We start from the raw sequence: 19,868 nt of genomic DNA on the forward strand, positions 1-19,868 counted from the left end.
TAGAATTTATTAAATAATTGCAAATATATCATGCATAACACTTGTGATGCTGTTATTAACATTACAGAATAAAATGAGTTGCGTTTTAAAGTGAAAACATTCTATTCCATTTAGCTCTATCGATTCCATTGCTTGATTGATGGATGATTGATGATTAAGTTATATCGTTTAAGATTTTGATCAGTTTTGATATCACAATCACCTTTGAGTGACTCATAAATTCGACTTACCTTCACTTATCTTCGTTTACTGATAAATGTATAACAAATATATTTTCCCATGTTCTTAACACTAAAAAAAGAAAGAAAGAAAGGTGATATTGTTGTTGAAAATTATTTATGTTGACATACAATATACGCGATATGATAAAGACATTTTCAATAAAATTTCGTCTTGATTTACGCTAAATATACGTATGATTATATACACGGTGATCGCGTTATATTAATAGTTGATTATGGATTGAATTAAAAAAATATTGTATATCCAATCTAATGCAAATAATATACACGAACGCAGAAATCAACATTTCATAAAGTCACGTTATACTAATAAAATAATAACTTATCATACTGGTAATCTCTAAACAAATGCACAAATCATAGGACGGCTTTCTTATCGCTGTGCGCTTTTGTATTGGCTTTTCTTATAGATCTTACATAGTAATAAGTATTCTTATGCAGGTCCTGTAATTATTAAAAATGTATTAGTACTTCTACGCGCTTTATTGCGTAAAATTAGCAGCCTCGGTTATGACTTACCTATAAAGCTTAATAACACCGGTAAGAATATTAGACCGTGTGCCGCTCCGAACAGAACAATTCCCAAATACATTCTGAAATAGAAAACCCGGAATATCTGCGACTTTGCGAATGCCAGCACCACGATTCCCACAAATTTGGTCAAAGTGATCCCGGAGAATACCTACAAAATGAAATGAGAAAACAAATTTTAACATTTTGCTTGTTCATGAAATTTAAGGAATTTCTTCAAAATATTAAAAATAAGGAATGTTGCCTGTGATTACGATACTTAAATAGACTTACAGAACTTCCCATGGCGGAAAGAGCTTCTGACGCTTTATTGATTCTCGTATTCCCTACAGAGATGATGTAAGAGTGCACTATGTGGCTGCAGAATTCTACGGAGATGCCAGCCGCCTATAAAAATTCATGCTTTATAATAGTATAATAAATTTATTACATAATAATTTAACAATGAATTTAAAAGATATAAATGATAATAATAAGAGAAGGTCAAAGATATAATTTTATACATACGAGTATAAAATATTAAATTAATGATAAAATTTTATATCGTAATTTGATAATGGAGATAAATGCTTAATGTATAATATTATTAAATTATAATGATAGAAATAATTATTTAATGAAAGCTGATGTCTCATTAAAGAATGATAAAAAATATGAATAAATGTTAAAAAGTAGTTTAACACGAACCATGACTAAATTTACGAGAGAAACCGCGTTCAAACTGATGTTCCACCAGTACATTAACCCCGCTAAATCAATTATTATCATCAAGACAGTAATAACGACTATCACTGCAGAAAATAATGATAATCCTGTGAGAAATAGCGTCACCACGAAGATCACAACAAGGGATAAACCTATCGACAACAAAGTTTCTTCCCAGATGGTTAAATACTGTTCGTAGAATACGTAGAATACACTGAAACACAACGAAGAATTTATTCGATAATTAATAATATATAATGGCAAAAAAATATAAAAATTATTTTGCAAGTTTACTAATTTTCAAGATGAGACGTCTCTTAAAAATATGGAATTCTTTTTAATCGCAATCAAATCTTATTAATCTTACCTATATGGAAATACTTTGATTTTATTATTGGACACTCCAGCATCGTTAATCGTGTTCGTGATGTTTTCCGATATTATTCTAGCAGTTCGCAGTGCTTCGTACCACTCATATGATTTTTTTAAAGGCGTATGATAACCCATGAAGTACGAATCGTACACGTTACTCATACCGAAATCGTCAATGTAATAGTTCATTGCCTGTTCGACAGAGTTCTCAGATTTTAAATAAATCTAATTTTTATTTAATATAATTAAATAATTTAAATTTAAATTAAATATTTAATAATTAAAATAAATAAAAATGTAATTTTATTTTTATTTTTTGCTGCTGCGTTTTAAAAATTGAAAAGAATTCCTATTTTGTACGGAACACGATAAAAATTCTTCATTTAATTCATAAAAACGCAATGGTTTTTAATAACATTAAACTCACGTCGAAATAAGCGGCTCTGCCAGCTTTGGCGCAGTCTTTGTCTGGAACATCGTTCACAAAATAAGGAATATATTTTCTGAAATTCGTTTCGTTTGGACGGGAGGTAGTCTGGTCAACGACAATTCCGCATTTTTTGCAAATTCCTATAAATTATTTTATTATTATTAAGTTAAACTTGTTAAGTTGATAAGAAAAAAAGATTGCGTATGAACTTAAAGAATATGTCTTCCGAAAATTAATAAATTTTGCGTGATGCATTGGCATGTATTGATGTATACCGTTATCATGCGGACAAAAGGATTGGTTGTTCGCGAAATATTTGCAACAACTACTAATTCCCGACCAATCGATGTAATCGTCTATCCAGGATGAAGCTGCTTTAGATAAATAGGACCTGAAATTATTAATAAGTAAAATTCTTTCTGCATATATAACATTTTCCTCGAAAAAATGATATCAAATGACAAATTAGTGACGTAATATAACATAAAATTTACACAGTGAAATGCAAACTGACATTTTGCATTTTAAAAGTGCGAAGTAGAAAAAGAAATGTGTTAGTCGCACTTTCTTAATTTTATTTATGATTTGCAACACATTTTTCCAATATTCCTAAAACTATGAGAGATACAAACTTGGAGGGATGTTTGGCAGCCGTATATATTTGCGCGTACAAGGAATTTTCATTGCATCCTTGACCGCCGCATATGACATTTTGTACTTCCTTCTTGCTGTAATTCAGTCCTTCCGTCAGCACGAAGTATACGGGTGGGCCCATCGATAAAAGATCTTCCATGTACTAAAAATATAACATTCACTAAAGCCGTAATGTAACTTATATAATATAATATTCTAAAAATAAACAGTGAATAAAATAAATGTGTCTTCTCTTGAGTTCTAATAAAAAAATAAAAGATTTCTTGCTTCGATTTTTAAGTGACGCGTGATAAATAATTGACTGCGCGTTGAATTGTAATAATTTCGTAATTATTAGATTATTTAGATTAGACCATTTTTGTTTTATTATTTAAATTTCTTATTCCTTACCTGGAAATATTTGAGAACGTAAGAGTCTTCGGGCATCGAGAGCTTCTGGTCCAGTCCAACCTCTATCTGCGGTAAGACTATGATGTGAGTAGCAAGAGCGGCGACGAAGATCGCTATGACAAAAACTCTGACTGGCGTCCTCATTAGAAACGGTGTGTAAAAGCGCTCGAAAATTTGGCGAACGATACCATCGCATCCATCGACATTTGAATTATTCTCAATAGAAATACAGCAGAAAATATCCAGGCGATTATCCTAAAAATATTAGTTATCCGCTTTAAAAATCGCATAGGTCAAATTTTGAGAATATCATTCAAATTGAGATATTTATCGTCATTGGATGTTGAAATTTTTAAGAAAATTGAAATAATCACAATAATATGAATATATATTAATTAAAATAATATTAACTTGTATCTGTATATCAATTACTGAAGATACGATTTTCCTCACATAGAACGGCGAAATTTTTAATAAAAGTTTTTCAATATAAATTTTTACAAACATTTAATACTGTTCGTAACATTTACCTCAGCTCTCCGAGAATCAAGAGCCAATAAAGCCACAAAGGCTGTTATTTGAAGGAGGAAGTTAATTAAAATCGATAGCGAGGCGTACATCGCGAAAGTGTTGACCGCTGGCATTGCAGAAAAAGCTCCTGAAATTTTTATTTTTCACGTTACAATTACAAACAGAAGAAAAGTCCACTCTTCTCACTTTATTTTTGTGATTTATATGATAAATGATTTATATGATATTTTTACATACATACCGATGAGAAAACATAAACATTCAGAACAGCTCGTAAGCAGCATCGAGGGTCCGACTACAGAAAGAATTCTACCGATGTGCTCTGGAATTGTTTCATCAACGTGCCGAGGATTTCTTTGATGATTTTGTACCAAGATGAAAATATTATCGACTCCTACTGCTAGCACCAGGAAAGGAATTACCTGAACAACAATTTATACCATTAAATTACCGCTTTCTTTTCTGTTAACTAAAATCTTTTAAATACGTTTTAAAGTGCATTTGATAGATCAAGATCAACGTGGATTTAACTTTTCAATCATTTTTTATAAGAATTTTACATTATTCAGACTTATTAGAAAATAATTTATTTTAATTTTTTACAATATTACACCTTCATTAAAATTTTATTATAGTAATTTGTTTTAATTGCAAAAAAATTAGGTGTAGAGGAGATTTCACATAATAATTCAAATGTTAAATAAAAATCACGTAAATCTTTGAATTAATCACGATACCTCGATTGTGAGCAGAGTAGTTGGTACGCCACTATAGCCGAAAATGCCGAGAGAACAAGCGACCGATGCTATAACAATGATGATTCCACCAACGCTCAATACGACTTTGCTTTCGGTCTAAATTGAAAAATTGATAATTGAAACACTATTCGTAATGTGTCTTATAATTTTGCGCGATTGTGATGATTAGACTTACGAGACAACCAACAACAGAAGCCTTGATTCTGCCGAGAGCAATAGCGACATAAACGAACATGACGAGGTAACTGATAACCACTGTTATCACTTCCGCTTTCGATGTCCTATCCAGTTCGTCTTGTATCGATTTTTCCGTAGTCCATGCGACGTCCATGAATATCGGTCGACCATCTTGGTTCCACTTTTCCATAAAGTCGAGAAAGCTAAAATTTATAATAATCGGTGGGTTTATTACATCTAATTTACATGATGCATTGATAATTATATTTTCGGCATCACTCGATTTTATTCTCTTTTGACTTTTACTTACCGTTGTTCCCATTTATAGATCGGCTCAAGATCCTTCTCATTGAGCGAATTTTTCACAAGAAACGTTAAAACTAATCCTGTTGCTTTAATATAATCTGAGGAATCATATTTATACTCGTTTTCTTTCAGAAAGCCTCCGATTGCTATGGCTGGTATTACGGGTCCTTTGTACGGCGCCAGACAGTTTGGATTAAAAGAATTTCTGAAAGAGAATTTATTAAATGTTGAAAGATTTTAAACAAAGCGGAATTTTTAAATCATTTTCATTAGGCAGATATTTCGAAAAAAAAAATAAATTTATTAAACACGTTCATATATCTTTTTCAAATTGGGATATGCTTTGCCTTAACTAAATTACAATAAATTATTCATCGTAAATTTTTGTTGAGTATTTTTGTATGATTTATGAAATAAACGCGAGCGAGACTGATTCTTACTTACTGCATACATTCGTACAAGTGATCCAGATAGTTAGTTTCATAGCCCTTGATAATATTTGTCTTATTGAACTTATCGATGTCATTTTGGAAGTATCCCCATACACTTTGCACAGTGCAGAGATCAAGAGTAACTGGTCCGGTAAATTCGCTTTGTACGGGGGCATAGCAGATCTTTTCCAGTCCTTCGTCGGTTTCTTGGCCTAACTGTGAACGTTAGAAATATTAGTCGAATTCTTATTATATCTCGTACAATGAATAATAAAGTTCCTTAACTGTGTGTCAACATACTTGAAGAATTTGCTGTTGCAGGTCGTACACAGCTAGCAAGAACGTTTCGTTAAAAACCGGACCAAATTCCATATCTCCAATCGAAGAATTATGTTGTACCTATCATAAATTGAAGCACTTTTCATCATACAAAAATCGTTTATTATATTTTAGAAATATATAAAAAAACAGAATATTTTGATACATGAAAATAAATCTCTTAATATTTTTATTAAATATTAAGAAATATATTACAATAAAAATCTAACATTTGAGAGGGAATATTGACTTTAATATTATGGTTTTTATTCGGGTATTACAAGAATATTAGAAAATTGGATATTAATTACTGTAATAGCTCTTACCTTATCAATATTAACGGATTTGATATAGATTTGTTCAGTTCTATAAAATGGCTGAAATCGACTATCGAAATAATCTTTTTCTAATCTTGATCTACTACTCGGCGCTGCCCATATTTCAATTGGATTTACTGTTACCAAAAGATAGTTGATTCCGTAACTCAGACCAACAACGATGTATGAAATCGTGAACAGAGAAATAATGGGATACTTGGCGAACGCTATTGAATATCGAAAATCATTAACATTTATTACTCGTAATTAAAAATTTGTCTTCTCGTGCGTTATGTAATGATAAAGAAATAATTTTTTAATAATATCAAAGAGACAGTAAATTATTATAGAATTACCTGCTCCCCATCCAGCAAAGGCTGTTTCGAAAATCTTTTTATAACTTCGGCTACAGTTTCCGTCTGCCTTTTTCATTGACGTCTTCCAAGAACGTCCTAACATAGAAACATTTCAGAAGAAAACATGAACAATTTTAAATATTAATAATATTAAATAGAACAATTTTAAAATAGTCCAGTATTATTAATTAAAGATCGATTTTCCTGTTGTTTATACCTTTCTTACACTTCTTGAGTAAAGTTATTACAAATGTGATGCAACCTGCTATAATTGTGATAAAAATGACAATTATAGCCACTATGACTCCGTAGCCATTGAATTTACCGATCATGAACCGATCTTTTGATTCAATCTCGAATTTCTTATCAGGAGGACATGCGGCGGGACAGTCGACGCAGCTGCAAGCCATAGATGATTTCTGGCAAAACCACAAATAAAAAAAATGTTAAATTCAAGACAAACAAATAAGTTTTTTTTTACATGAGACATGAGAAGCGTTTATTCCTCGCGCACTTACATCGTAAGCCTCGTTGCAATTTTTGGTCGTAGCATTCCATGGCTCGTCGCCCCATTCTTCAGCTGAATCATAAATATATGTCATCTGGAAGGGTATGTAAGGATTCAATTCGATATTGCCCATGAAGTCGTACCACCTTTAAAAATTGTATGCTATATGTAATGGTTATCGTTCTATTCTACGAGCGCACGTACTTCGCTCACTTACAATTTTGGAGTGCACCTAGTAGCTCCGTGCGGTCCACAAGCTATGTCCATGCCAAAACCTCCGCTCGTAGGATTAATAACATTTTTACAAGACTCAAAAGTTCCATTTATGAATAGTTCCGTGACATGAACCTAAAGTACGGTCAGCAGCATTGAAATTTTTTTCACAGCAAATTAATTTTAATTCTACTATCACAAATCATCTTGCTTTATTTAACGTATTGATATACGATTTTTTATATTATTATTAATTTAACTTTTACAGTTGTTTATCTATTTTTTTCTACCCGCATATCAACTTTATACGCTTGGATTTCTTTCTTTCAGGAGATCAGACAATTTGTGTAAGAACTAAAATATATATTCGTATACTTTCGGGGGATCACCTGAGATTCAACGACAAACTCAAGGCCATCATCTTCAGAACTGTTGGTCACCCTCACGAATCGACCTTGCTCGGGACTGCAAGTGATATCGCAGATCAATCGAAGCATATTTCTCAAGCAAGTCGGACACCTGCCGAAAATATTTTCTGCCATAGCTATGCTCGCCTCCATCGTGACAATCTGATTGGCATTGCAGCATGTTATTGGCGATTCTGCAGAACGTCAAAGATGTTTCAATTATATGAACATGCATAATTATCCGCAGAAGCTGACACCTTCGTCTTTCAGTCGGTCGTGCGATCGGAAACGAGTATCGCAAAAAATACACTTCAATATACAAACCATTGTTCTCGAAAAACTGCGGACATTTCTTCCGTAGAATAGCTTCGGCCGCCGTGTCATTGATCGGCTGGGCGGTGATGTTCTTTGCCACGCAAGTTCGCGGGAATAAACTTCCCATTCCGCATTCTCCGTACCACGAGCAATAATATTGTTCATCCGCTGAGATCAGGGCGCAACACAGTGCGAGAAGAAGACCGAACATCCCCGGTCGCGTCATATTTGCGCGGGTGTAACTCGAAGAACTCTAATAGAAGGAAATCGCTTGAGTCCGTGTCTCAATCGCGAGCGATGTCTTGCAACGGCGTGCAGCGGTGAGAATTGGACTTGCAGCTTTGAGTCCAAACTGATATTATTATAGACAAGTCAATCGCGAGTGAGACTAATGTGATAAGTATACCACTCTTCAACAATACACTTCCTAAAACTAATTTTCACGTCTCGTTCGCATTTCCCCACAACACTAAATCTTTCCGCGCGTTAAGTTCTCGGTCGTACATTATTTATTTTAACGCTCGGTTCTCCTTTGTCGAATGTAATCCTCACTGTAATCCATGCCGTGTAATTTTATAATGGTCACTGAACTACTGAGCGATTTCGTTTACTTTGATTCGCAGATCCTTCTTGTTTTATCTCACCTCGCGGATTTATTTGTGGCTCGTCGAATTTTCGGATACATGAACGAGTCTCGAGCTATTTAGATATTCATTTGACATTATTCCCTTTCCCAACTCGAATGAACACCTGTTTCGAATAACCGGCGTATCATCATCATATCAAATCTCATTTATCATTGCGTTTAATGCCCTGGTAGCTTATCGCAGTAGAATACGAAGAGTTTCCTTATCAATGCGGCATGTCCGATGCGAGAGGTTGAAATCTTTTCAGTTATTCAATCAGAATTGAAAAACTGAAATAGAGATAAAATAGTATTGAGAAAACTCATCGGTAAATGCTCAAAAATGATATTATTCTCTTCTTTTTGTTTTATTGTAAAGTTAAATAAAATAGGAATTATAATAGGAGTAAATAAATTTCGTCGCTATTGCAACGATGGTCTTATGGCCACCTGTATTCTCAGCAGTGTTAAGTAAAAGTTAGTCCATTTAAAAATAAATAATTACGAATAAAAATTTTATTATTGATGATTATAATAAGCAAAAAAATTTTTTAATCACCTTGAAATAAATCTCAAGTATTAATCAATGAAATTTTCTATTAATGAAATAACTTGATTAAAATAAATTGTAATTGTAATTAATTTAATCAATTGACTAAAAATAATTAACTACTGCTAATTAAAAATATAATCACAATTATTAAAGTTATTTTCAGTTATTAATTTATTCATTAAATTGATTTATAAATAAATATTTTTGATTCATATAATAAAATCGTTTATCAATTATTATCGATTTGAATATCTTGACGAGCACATTTTTAAGTTTTTTTTTAATTTTAAACATAAATTTAAAAATGGTTAAATATTAATAATTTACAATTATTTTTCAAAAATCGGTGTTTGATTTATTTCAATAATCGAACAAATAAATCGTAATTATGCTTATTATTAATTTTTTTTCGGTTACTTTAGTTAACTGAAAACTTTATCGAGTAATTATACAAAATTGTTTCACAATCAATTAATTTTGTTAATTGATTACATTAATTATGATATTTTTTAAAATTTTTAGTAAATTATTTGAGTTAATAAATAAATTAATTGAGCAATGCCCAACTCTGATTGTTAGTCAAAGTGACAGTACACACATGAATATTTCAATAAATTCTTTCTGATTAATAAATTTCTGAAATAAATTAAATTCAACAAGTTTAATAACTAATCCATGTATGTAAAAAAATCAGAGAATATTTGGGTTTAACTATATTTTTAGTTTACTTTTCTTTGATATTTATTAATCACTTTACGTGATCCGGGATTATCGCACACCTGTGAGTTATCGGTATCTTGTATCTTATGAAACAAAGTGATAAAATTTTTTATATCGCACGTGTTGCATGACGCTTATTTTAACAAGTAAAATAATGCCATTCTCAGACATGATCTTATCGTAATACTTCATTTTTGTCTTAACTTTAAAAATTGATATTGTTCAACATTTAACAATTATAAGATCTCGTTTCTTAACGAATATTCGAAAGATACGTGACTGGTTTATTATTTAACAAACTGAATTGGGTTATGGTAATAACTAAATAAAAAATTTATGCCAACATAAATAAAGTTCTGGTAAATTAATAGTTAATTATATTATCATCTAATCATTACGCAATAATTTCGTGCGATACGATAGAAAATACAAAGTATATACTGGAAAATTTCAAAGTAAAATGAATTCACGATGCTTATTGCTGACGGGCAGGAACGAAAGGGGAATTGAAAAACGAGACGCGCGGGCTTCCATAATGAATAATCATATTTTAATGACTCAATGATTGTACAAATGGATCACTCTTAAACGTCTCCGCATACAACCGAGGAACAATAACAACAAATATAGCAATCATCGTAATCATAATATATTCCATTGCTAAACGTACCGTTTACGTAACGAGTTGAGAAAACGTAAAGGGTTCTTTTTATACTCTCTCTCTCTCTCTCTTGCGCGTACCATATATATTTCCGCTCGCATACGCCGCAACATTTAATTTCATTCTTGGTTCTCGCCACCCAAGCACGTTTTACATTCAACGCAAGGAGGAGACTCATCTCCGTATATATTTCCGTCCTACTTCTTTCGTTTCCTCTGGAAAGACTCATTACATCGTTTTACACGCTATCTCGTTTTCGTTTCGTTATCACCCGCCCCCGTTCTTTCCCACAACTGGGCCCATAACGTCCTCTCTCTTCTCTCTCTCTCTCTCTCTCTTTCTTATATATTTTATATATTTATATATATAATCCTACCAATCCCGCATTTCTCTTTCAGACCTCCCTCTCATCCCTTTATTCTCTCCTATTTTTTTCTCCCTCTCTGTCTCTTTCTCTCAATATAATAATCTCAGTGTCCTCAATAAATACCGAAGGTATCGCCCTAATCGTATATACCCCCAAATATTACTATGTTCAACGGTAGCGATAAAGTTTATATATATCTATCAATAAAATTTCTGGAAGAATGTCAATAATCATACAATAGACAATGATCAATCGTTCGACGATCCACTGCGTACCCAGGGGAGGGGGCGAAAAATATGAAACTTGGTACTAGGCCAACTATTGGGATACGTCTCCGAGCTAGAGTGTCTCGACCCTGTTCGATTTTTGTTTTCTCCGACCTGACTCGACGCCGAGAAAAGTGCGTAAACATAGGGCTGGATCCATTGGGTATCGCGAGCAATCGGATGGCGGTTCAACCCTCTTTGCAAATTATTTTTCGAAATCAAGAAGGAAACTTTATTAAGTATTAGCAAATTATAATATGTCTGTGCGTTTCGTTCCTCTCTTTTTTCTTATCTTACGTTATTATTAATATTTGCACGTGGAGCTTCCACGATTTCTGCAAACGTAAATGCGAAACAAAGAATGTCTGGAGATTATACAAAACGTATTTTTAAAAACAGCTGTGCGATTGAATGAACCTTAACCTTTGATATCACGTTTTTAAATTCGTCTCAAGATTTCTTCAGTGAAAAGATAAAGATGCGACGTCTACTATCTTTAAGCTCGATTAACTACGGGTAGAGGACACGATAAGGTGGGCGACGATGAGACGCTTTTCATCTATACGTGTGTTATAGACACGAAGAAAGAGCGTTTACGTACTTCAAATACTCAAGAGACAATCATGTTTACTGAATTGTTTATACAGCTGCGAAAACTGGACTTTATATTTATCGAAGATATAACTCTCATGTTGCGGGATAAAGATAAATCGACTTCGCGTTTATCGCAGTCCATCTACGATGGACATCCAAGATTGTCTCCTCCTCTAAACCGAAACTCTTTATAGATCATAAACCGTGGTCTACGAAAAACGGTGCCATTCAATATTGCGATAGACAGTAACTTAAATATATAATTCGCCGTTATCCACGTGGAAGCGACTTCTCGATGGCATCACGCACTTTCCTCAGCACTTCTCTCCCGAATGTCCTCGTAGATCCTCCGGCAGGAAGGACACGGGGGTCGAGGAGAAAAAGAAACATCGACTCTCGCTCGGAGGCGCGCCACTCTTCGACAGAATTTATACAATAAAATTTATATATAGTAGACAATGCAATAATTCTCGAGCAACAGAAGGTCCTCCGTAAATTTTCTTCCTTAAATCTGCACGTGTGTGTTCTCGCCTATAGTAATTAGTAAGTAGGTATCTTATTTTTTTTTTTTTCGCTGTCAGATCTTAACCGATGCCTTATTAGATATACTTCGTGTGACTGTTTCGTGTATACGTGTCCCGCGCGATAGCACGTGAATTGTGTCTACGTGGCGTGTATCTGTTCGTTCCTGCCATCCTCTTCGTTAACGCACTACGTCAACGAGTTTCCAAGACAATTAGATTAAAGTCGAAATTACTAAGAATATCTCAATTTTTTTTTCTTATGACTAAATTATACGAAGCACAGGCTAGTTTCTTGCATTAAATACAAGAAAGAGATCGTCCTGAGGTAAAATTTAACTTTAATTCATCTTTTCAAACGGCGATTCGTCCGTCCGAGTGAAAATTATTGACAACTTTACATTTCGGAAAAGTTACGATACAATTAACGAACTCATCGCTTATTGCAAATAATCATTCAGGAAAATCAAAGTGCAAAATCACGATGTCAAATTGCTCGAGTCATTCGAGATAATAATGTTATTTATACTTTCTTTTGAGATGCGTGAAGTTTCTACGTAAATTCTTATTTTATTCTCGTTTATACGCGCGTTAAAACGCGCGTTAGGAAATACCCAAAATCCTCCCGCGGTAACTCCCGAAATTTTCCACGTGCCTTCTACGGTGTCGGGCATAATTCTTAAGTCAGCGGAAGATCAGCAGTCCTATAATTGCCAAACAGTATTAATTGCCAAAGTTATCGGTGTCGCGATTCCCAGTCGCGATAAGTCCAGCGATAAGACCCCGACGAACGAGATTTCACTTTTCGACGAACTCCCGCGCTTGAACACTTTATTTATGAGTGAGTCTGATATTAATCCTACTAATTATTGCTATACGACAATTTTGGCACCACGTTCGTCGCGCTTTTACGACACGTGTCCCCCCGATGAACGGAGGACTGAAGATTCCGGCGTGTTCTTCTTCGAGGAGAGGCGTTTCACCGAAGGGATATCTTCGCCGAGGTAAATTTACGTCCTAGAGTGTGTCGCGATTTTACAGTTCAATTCTCGCTGACATTTCTGCCTTTCCAGAGACTCCTTTTGCGTAGGATGGCAGGATACGTGCGTAACTCGGATTTCAAGCGGAAGAAAAAAGAAAGAGCTCTTGTCATTCATGGTTGTCTTGTCGCACGTGCTTCAAGATAAATCTGGCAAACGGTCGATCGATTTTTCAGCACAAAAGATTGAATGAAAGAATTTGCAAAACGAACGTCGATTCCTACATTCTTGACTGCCTTCTTCTCTCAATAACAGATTCTTCTGTTCTTCACTGATAACTTCAAAATTACTTGCGGAATATAAGCAAAGTGTACAGTACGGAATACCCTTGAAAGTATAAATTTAACAAATCCTATTAAAAAATTATATTAATTTAATATTATTTCTATTAAAAATGTTACTACTTGTGTTTGAGATAACAAAGATAGACGCACGATAAAAAAAAAATATTGTAGATTCAATAATTGCAATGTGAAACGCAAGAGCAACAAAATTTTTATAAAACTATGAGCGTGGTAGTCAAGCCGATGTATTTTACCGCACTTTAACGCAATTTCGCAAAAGCACGATACGTGTCGCAGAGGTATCCGCGGTGGTTCGTAAAATCGTAAGAGATCCGTGTTAAAGCACGCACGTCAGATGCGTGGTAACGCGCTCGAGATGGAAGCAATATTACAGCGTTCGATAAAACATTCGTTACAGATGTCACGGATAAAATTTCCCGCGCGGCCGAAGGAAAAGGAAAGGATCAAACGCGTCACCCGTTCCCGTCTCTTCGCCATTCCTATGCACACTGTACAATAGTATTCCGGCCGGTATAATTAGTACTCGTATAATTACACTTCTCGGAGATATACTAATAATTGACGCGGTTTCGCAAATACGTATTAACACGATTTTTTTTTTTCTTTCGCAGCGACGCAATCGTCTTTTGCAAAAAGCATTAACGCGGAAAGTTCTATCGCCTTGTCAGATTCATAGCGATTTCAAATTACTAGGGGGAGATCTCTTTCTTCTTTCTTTTCAGATGTTGCGCGCAACAGCGACGACACGACTCCTCTCGTTTATATATCTGGTATAAACTTATATTACATATATAACGTTTTATAATATTACATTATTATAACTTTGTAATATCGTAATATTACAATGTTATAAAATATTATACGCTTCGCTTCAAGCACGAAAATCGTGACGGAAAGCGCGTCGAATGTGTGCGTTATGCGTCGTGTATCAGTACTCGATATGACTATATCAAACCCCATTAATCGGCAATTAAATCCATTACCCGTCCACGACCGGAAGACGATCGTCGACTCGGAGCGCCGAACGAAGACGTTAACGATCTACGAACGATAATTCCGAATACACCCCTATACGGTAACGCCGATTGATCCCCGCTAAATTATCGCTGCAGAATGTATTTCGTTGATTATCGCAAGCGATACCGTACCGGCGCGCAATCGGCACCGATATATTGACACCCAATTTCAGCAAGATCCACGCGACCTGGAGGCGTCGTCGCGCTAACGGTCGGGCTGCCGCCGAGGAAGGTCTAAGCTCGTAATATATGATTCTCCGGATTCCGCTACGTCGGCTTTTACGGTGTTGTGTCATCAACGCTCATTCCTCGCAGCTGGAACCATAAGAATCGTAGGGTAAAAGAACGATACCAAAGGTCGGAGACTTCCTGCGGAACGGAGGAACCAGACGCGCGTCGACGTGACGCCGCCCCAAGTCGTTTCGTGCGATCCCATCCCTTTATTGTCCTGCTCAGGAAACGCGGTCTTCGCGCGGATTCGCGAACGTCTCCCTTCGCGTCCGACAAGGCTGATCGATCACGTTTCGTTGCGCGCGACATCCGCATCCCATCGAGAGCACGCGTACGGGTTGCGCGTGATGATGCGAGGTGACAAGACGTGATCTTCCCTTTACGGGGAATATCTCTCGAGTGCTCTCACCCTTGAGGAAATAATATTTCCCAGAAATATGATATATTCCCTAAAGAATGTTTCCACGGGAGTCTCTCGGGACACTCTCGGAATATTCCCGAGATATCTTGAGAGATTTGTAGAAAACATTCCATTAGAATAATCTTCATAAAACGTTTCGAGAAGACGTCCTCTTTTAGGGGCAATCCCAACCCTCGCACCACCCTCGCACTTGCGTTTATGTGTGTGTGTGTGTGTGTGTGTGTATGCGTGTGAGCGTGTGTGTATGTGTGTACCTCTGTGTGTGTGTGTGTATATATATATTTTTTATTTATACATATTTTTTTTGGTTGTAGGTATACGTCTATGTGGATACTTTCTGTCGTCTAATTTACACGTATTAATCCCTCGATACCATTCTTAATTTATCGTAATACCCATTAACAACGCGGTATATGTGTCGCGGATTATCGTAAAAGGTTCCGGTGCCGATACCGTTCGCCGTCCCTAAAATTCAATATGTACGTTTTAAAGTACGAGTGTGCGCCTCTTCTCTCTTTCTCTCTTTCTCTTTCATTCATCCTCCCTGCACGCTAATCACGGACCTCTCTCAAGTAGTGCAACTCATCGTTACGCCGGCGCATCTTACCTCGCAGCTTCGGTCTCGAGCACTCTAACCATCGCTCTCATTCTCTCTCGTTCAAATAGGATTTCTTTCTCTCTTTCTTTCACTCTCTCATACACATACAGATACACATAGATTCTCTCACTCAATCCCTCTCTTTTGTATCTTAAGTAACGTTAAAAATAAAGTCTGCTATATTGGCGAGGATGCTCGACCCTGAAAACAGGTTAACACGCGGCGGAACGTTTTTTTTTTATTTCTGTTTTTGGGGGGAGGGGACCGTGGACGACGTTACAATGCAATTCACAAATCTACCCTTTCTCTCTCACATAATATTCCGTATGTATAATATGTATACATATATTTTCTGTGTGTGTGTATATATACATGTATATATATATGTATATATACACGACATATCTTAATTGATTTTTCGTTAACCGCTAAAGACTTACTCGCTATGCGCGTGAATCGCTTCTTCGAGCTCTCGTTTCTTCTTCCTCACTTCTTCTTTCTTCTTCTTTTTTTTTTTTAACGCGGGTCTTACAAGTCTCTCTCTCTCTCGCTGTCCTTGTGTCATCCGACGTGACGCGCATCACGACGGTTTCATACAATAATAAAAAAATGAGAGAATGTGTATGTATGTATGTGTGTGGGAGCATGGTGGAACGATGGGGGAAACAACGTAACGAACACGCACGCCTACGCGCGAACGCACGATCGCGATCGTAACGCGTAATCATAGTGACGTGGTGATTATATGTTCTAAAATTCTTTGTTAGCGCTGAAAATTTATAGCATACGCCACGTGCGTATGTTCCAAAAGTTCATTGCCGGCGCTGAAAATTTATAGCATACGTGACACATGCATTATAGAGTTTCAGCGCCGGCAGTGTAGGAACGCAGCCGTGTGGTATGATAAATATCATTATTACAACGATAAATATCATTATTACATTATATACACATCGATTATCTCTCCGGATCGTCCGCGCCGCCGTCCACGCGGAAATGGGATCGACAGGATCGAGGGACGGTGGCCTCGATCATTCGCGACTCTCGAAGGGGCGACGATCTGATCGCGTCTCGTAAAACTGGCCATGTCGCGATTACGCCAGTGAATGATGTCAAATGGAGATGCATATTCGAGAAGCGACGACTTTTGACCCATCGTTCCCAGATCTCTCAGGCACGTTGCGCTAACAATCTCGATTAGTTAATCTCGCCTTAGGGTTTCTCCCCTTTCCGTATGTACAGGAAGTTGCAGAATGGAAAGCATACTTTACTTCATATACCAAAATTCTCGGCCAATATGAAAGAAATAAATTATTTTTTCATATTTATAAATAAATTGTCGTGAGTATGAAAACGGGTACCAAAAAACTTCGTGCTTCGTCTAACGTCAAACGCATAGTTTTAGGGATTCCTTATTAAGATGTTTAAAGCTGAATGTTACAGCCGCAGTTCTCTATAACATGTATTAGCATTAAAAACGGAGAAACCGAAGCTAATACGTGTGTAGAGAGCGAACTTAAATTATTCACTAAGTAGAATGAGCGTCTTGGAATTCAGTTTCATTATTTCGAACCCAGTACTTCGCGATCGACGCTCGATCGCGAGGGACTAGATCGGTTATTCGTTAACGATTTATTATTTGCCATTGGATCGTTCGTTTTCAGAGCCAGCGATCTGCTCGGCATCGCCTCGACCTTCTACGACTTCGGTATCGTCCGCGTTACGATTGTCAAAATCAAAACTATTCACCACAAGTCTGGCATATTCTTATCTTAATTTAATGACACATTATTTTAACTTTAAAATTACGTTGATTTTTTTTTACTTTTTTAACTATTTGAGTACGTCGACCGCCAAAAGACGCGACGAAGAAGGAAAGGATACTCGGGTCCAATCAGATTCTCCAGAGGCGGAGGAAAGCCCGATCGAGCATCTCGCTTGCTCCCTTAAAAATGGTGCAGTCGACTGCGTCGCACGCATGCACGCACGCAAGCACACACGGATTTCCGACTGGAAGACGAAAATGAGGAAGAGAGCGGAGGGAGAAAGCGCAATCTTCGCGAATTTCCACGTGGGCGGCGGATGCATGTCCCTCGCGTATATCGCTATCGTAATAATCGCAATAATCGGATAATTATCTCTGTGTATTAACGCTCGGTCGTGGTGATGATAGGTGATATCGGTGATGGTGATAATGGTAGTAGTGGTGGTGGTGGTGGTGGTGGTGGTGGTGATGTCGGTCGCGTTTAATGGCGGTGGCGCAACTTAACGGTATATTACCTCGTTAGCGAGTCAGCCTCGATATTATTCAACTTAAACGTGATTATTAAAGTTAGGTTGTTGAGCACAATTGTTGATTTCTACCAGAGACTTTCGGGAGGCGCTGTGGCTCGAGCTCATATCCGCGAACTCGCCGGCCGACTTACCCTTGCGTGGCAACGTGGTAGCCTCCCCCAGGGAGGGTAGCTCCCGTGGCTTCCAGATCGGCGAACCTGTCGCGATACATGAAAATTATTAAAGTTCTCTCTTTAAAAATATATAATATATAATTTTTATTTTTGTACAAATGTGTCTTACTACTTTTTAGTTAAAAATAATTAACGCAAAGCAAATAAAAATTTTATCGAAAACTCTACTGGATTTTGTTAAATGGGAAATTTCCATCTCTATCAATATTAATTCAAACAAAATTTGAGAGACTAATAAATGTATTAATTAAATACTACTATTGTTAATAAAAGATTGAAAGCGATTTTAATTTGTTATTATTTATTTAATTATTAATTAATTGTTATAATTTTATTTATAATTTATTTAGTTGTTAAATTATTATTTTTTAATTTTCAATAAATTATCATTTATTAATTAAATAGCGTTAATATAAGTTTCAGCAGATACGAAAAAGTCGACGGCACTCACCAAGTTCCTTGACGGTAATAGGTATATAGTTCTCAGGCTGATGGGAAGACTGGATCAATCTAGCCTGGCTGCCAGTACTCCCCGCCGAAATGGTCGACGTGGTGCTTAGCGTCAAATGATTAGGTGTGCGGCCGAGATTCGTCTTCTTCTCGCCTAAAAAAACTTGCGAATCTTCCTCACCTTCCGACTTTGTACCCGAATCCATCTCAACCTTCACTTCGCCTAAAGCCAACAAGATAATAGCGCATTGAACAATTTGCCATTGTATCGTTTTGCGCTTTATTATCTCATAAACTTTAACAATTTTTTAATTAATTATAATACAAATCTAAGTAATTAATTAACACAATATAACTATCTAACAAATTATAAAATAAATCTAATTTACGTGTAAAGGCAAATTTAGTTCAAAATTAAGATTATTCTTGTAAGCGGGAGCTACGTCATACTTACAGGAAGTATCACTTATGGTCTTGCTCCTGGAGCGGAATGTTTGCTGCTGGGGAACCGGCGCGTCCTCCTGATCCTTATCCTCCGAACTCTCGTGCTCCACCGGCTGCTTCGAATGGCTATACTTGCGCTTGTGCGAACTGGATAGCAGCTGCTGCTTCATCGCCTTCTTCGAGAGCGTGCCCGTCGCGCCGTTTCCGTTCTGCGTCTGGCCCTGGGCGGCCTGCTGCTTGTTGAACTTTTCTACATGGCCAGTCGACATTCGCGGCGCCATCGACATCGGTGCCTGACTTAGATTCTGCTTCGTCGAGGGTATGCTCATGTTTCTCACAGACTCACGAATGATCTGTCGGATCGTCTTCAGGAACGCGTTACGGAACTCCGTCGTACTGTAAGCAGAAATTTGAGGTAATGTGAGATAGAGAGAGCACCTTACTCGTTTAATTATTTAATTATTTTTTTATTATTTATCAATACAAAAATGATATTAAAAAATAAACGAACAGTCTCAACCCAGAATATATAAATGTATTACAGATTTGTGTATGATCGTTGTCGGTGGCAAATATTTTTAAAAAGAGGAAAGCACTTTATGCATATGTAAATTTTTCTTTTATGAA

At 36.2% G+C, this 19,868-nt stretch overlaps 2 protein-coding genes across 13 annotated transcripts in view; both read right to left on the bottom strand.

Annotated features, from left to right (window-relative positions):
- Positions 1-319: 319 nt before the first annotated feature.
- On the bottom strand, positions 320-9,199 carry LOC105200530 (NPC intracellular cholesterol transporter 1 homolog 1b). Its single transcript, XM_011168144.3, has 23 exons — positions 7,971-9,199; positions 7,629-7,840; positions 7,244-7,374; positions 7,037-7,172; positions 6,736-6,937; positions 6,519-6,614; positions 6,172-6,389; positions 5,828-5,926; positions 5,541-5,743; positions 5,101-5,301; positions 4,789-4,993; positions 4,593-4,709; positions 4,097-4,277; positions 3,855-3,982; positions 3,325-3,579; positions 2,913-3,076; positions 2,556-2,671; positions 2,278-2,420; positions 1,846-2,042; positions 1,461-1,692; positions 1,047-1,160; positions 762-924; positions 320-686 (listed from the first exon to the last, which is right to left on the bottom strand). The coding sequence occupies exons 1-23, from the start codon at positions 8,185-8,187 to the stop codon at positions 676-678; spliced, it is 3,741 nt and encodes a 1,246-aa protein (XP_011166446.1). The 5' UTR covers positions 8,188-9,199; the 3' UTR covers positions 320-675.
- A 1,188-nt stretch (positions 9,200-10,387) lies between these two features.
- LOC105200529 overlaps positions 10,388-19,868 on the bottom strand; it is a 48,820-nt gene continuing 39,339 nt past the window's right edge. For 7 of the 12 annotated variants that reach the window (XM_039450999.1, XM_026134361.2, XM_026134359.2 and 4 more), the window contains 3 exons: positions 19,252-19,637; positions 18,799-19,020; positions 18,193-18,371 (listed from right to left, as the gene is read on the bottom strand). In XM_039450999.1, the coding sequence (XP_039306933.1) occupies positions 18,193-18,371; positions 18,799-19,020; positions 19,252-19,637 (787 nt within the window). Of the gene's footprint in view, positions 18,372-18,798; positions 19,021-19,251; positions 19,638-19,868 lie in introns of all 12 variants that reach the window. The other 5 variants (XM_026134365.2, XM_026134363.2, XM_039451000.1 and 2 more) reach the window with 2 other exon arrangements.

The sequence above is a fragment of the Solenopsis invicta genome, chromosome 6, assembly GCF_016802725.1.
Source record: "Solenopsis invicta isolate M01_SB chromosome 6, UNIL_Sinv_3.0, whole genome shotgun sequence".
NCBI lineage: Eukaryota > Metazoa > Arthropoda > Insecta > Hymenoptera > Formicidae > Solenopsis > Solenopsis invicta.

What these genes read in the sequence shown, in the direction of transcription:
- LOC105200530 (XM_011168144.3), bottom strand. Translation starts at nt 8,187, where the DNA reads ATGACGCGACCGGGGATGTTCGGTCTTCTTCTCGCACTGTGTTGCGCC. An exon ending in GCTGCCAAACATCCCTCCAA is followed by an intron (nt 2,672 to 2,912) that starts GTTTGTATCTCT and finishes TAATAATTTCAG; the next exon opens with GTCCTATTTATCTAAAGCAG. An exon ending in ATCAAAGTATTTCCATATAG is followed by an intron (nt 1,693 to 1,845) that starts GTAAGATTAATA and finishes GTTGTGTTTCAG; the next exon opens with TGTATTCTACGTATTCTACG.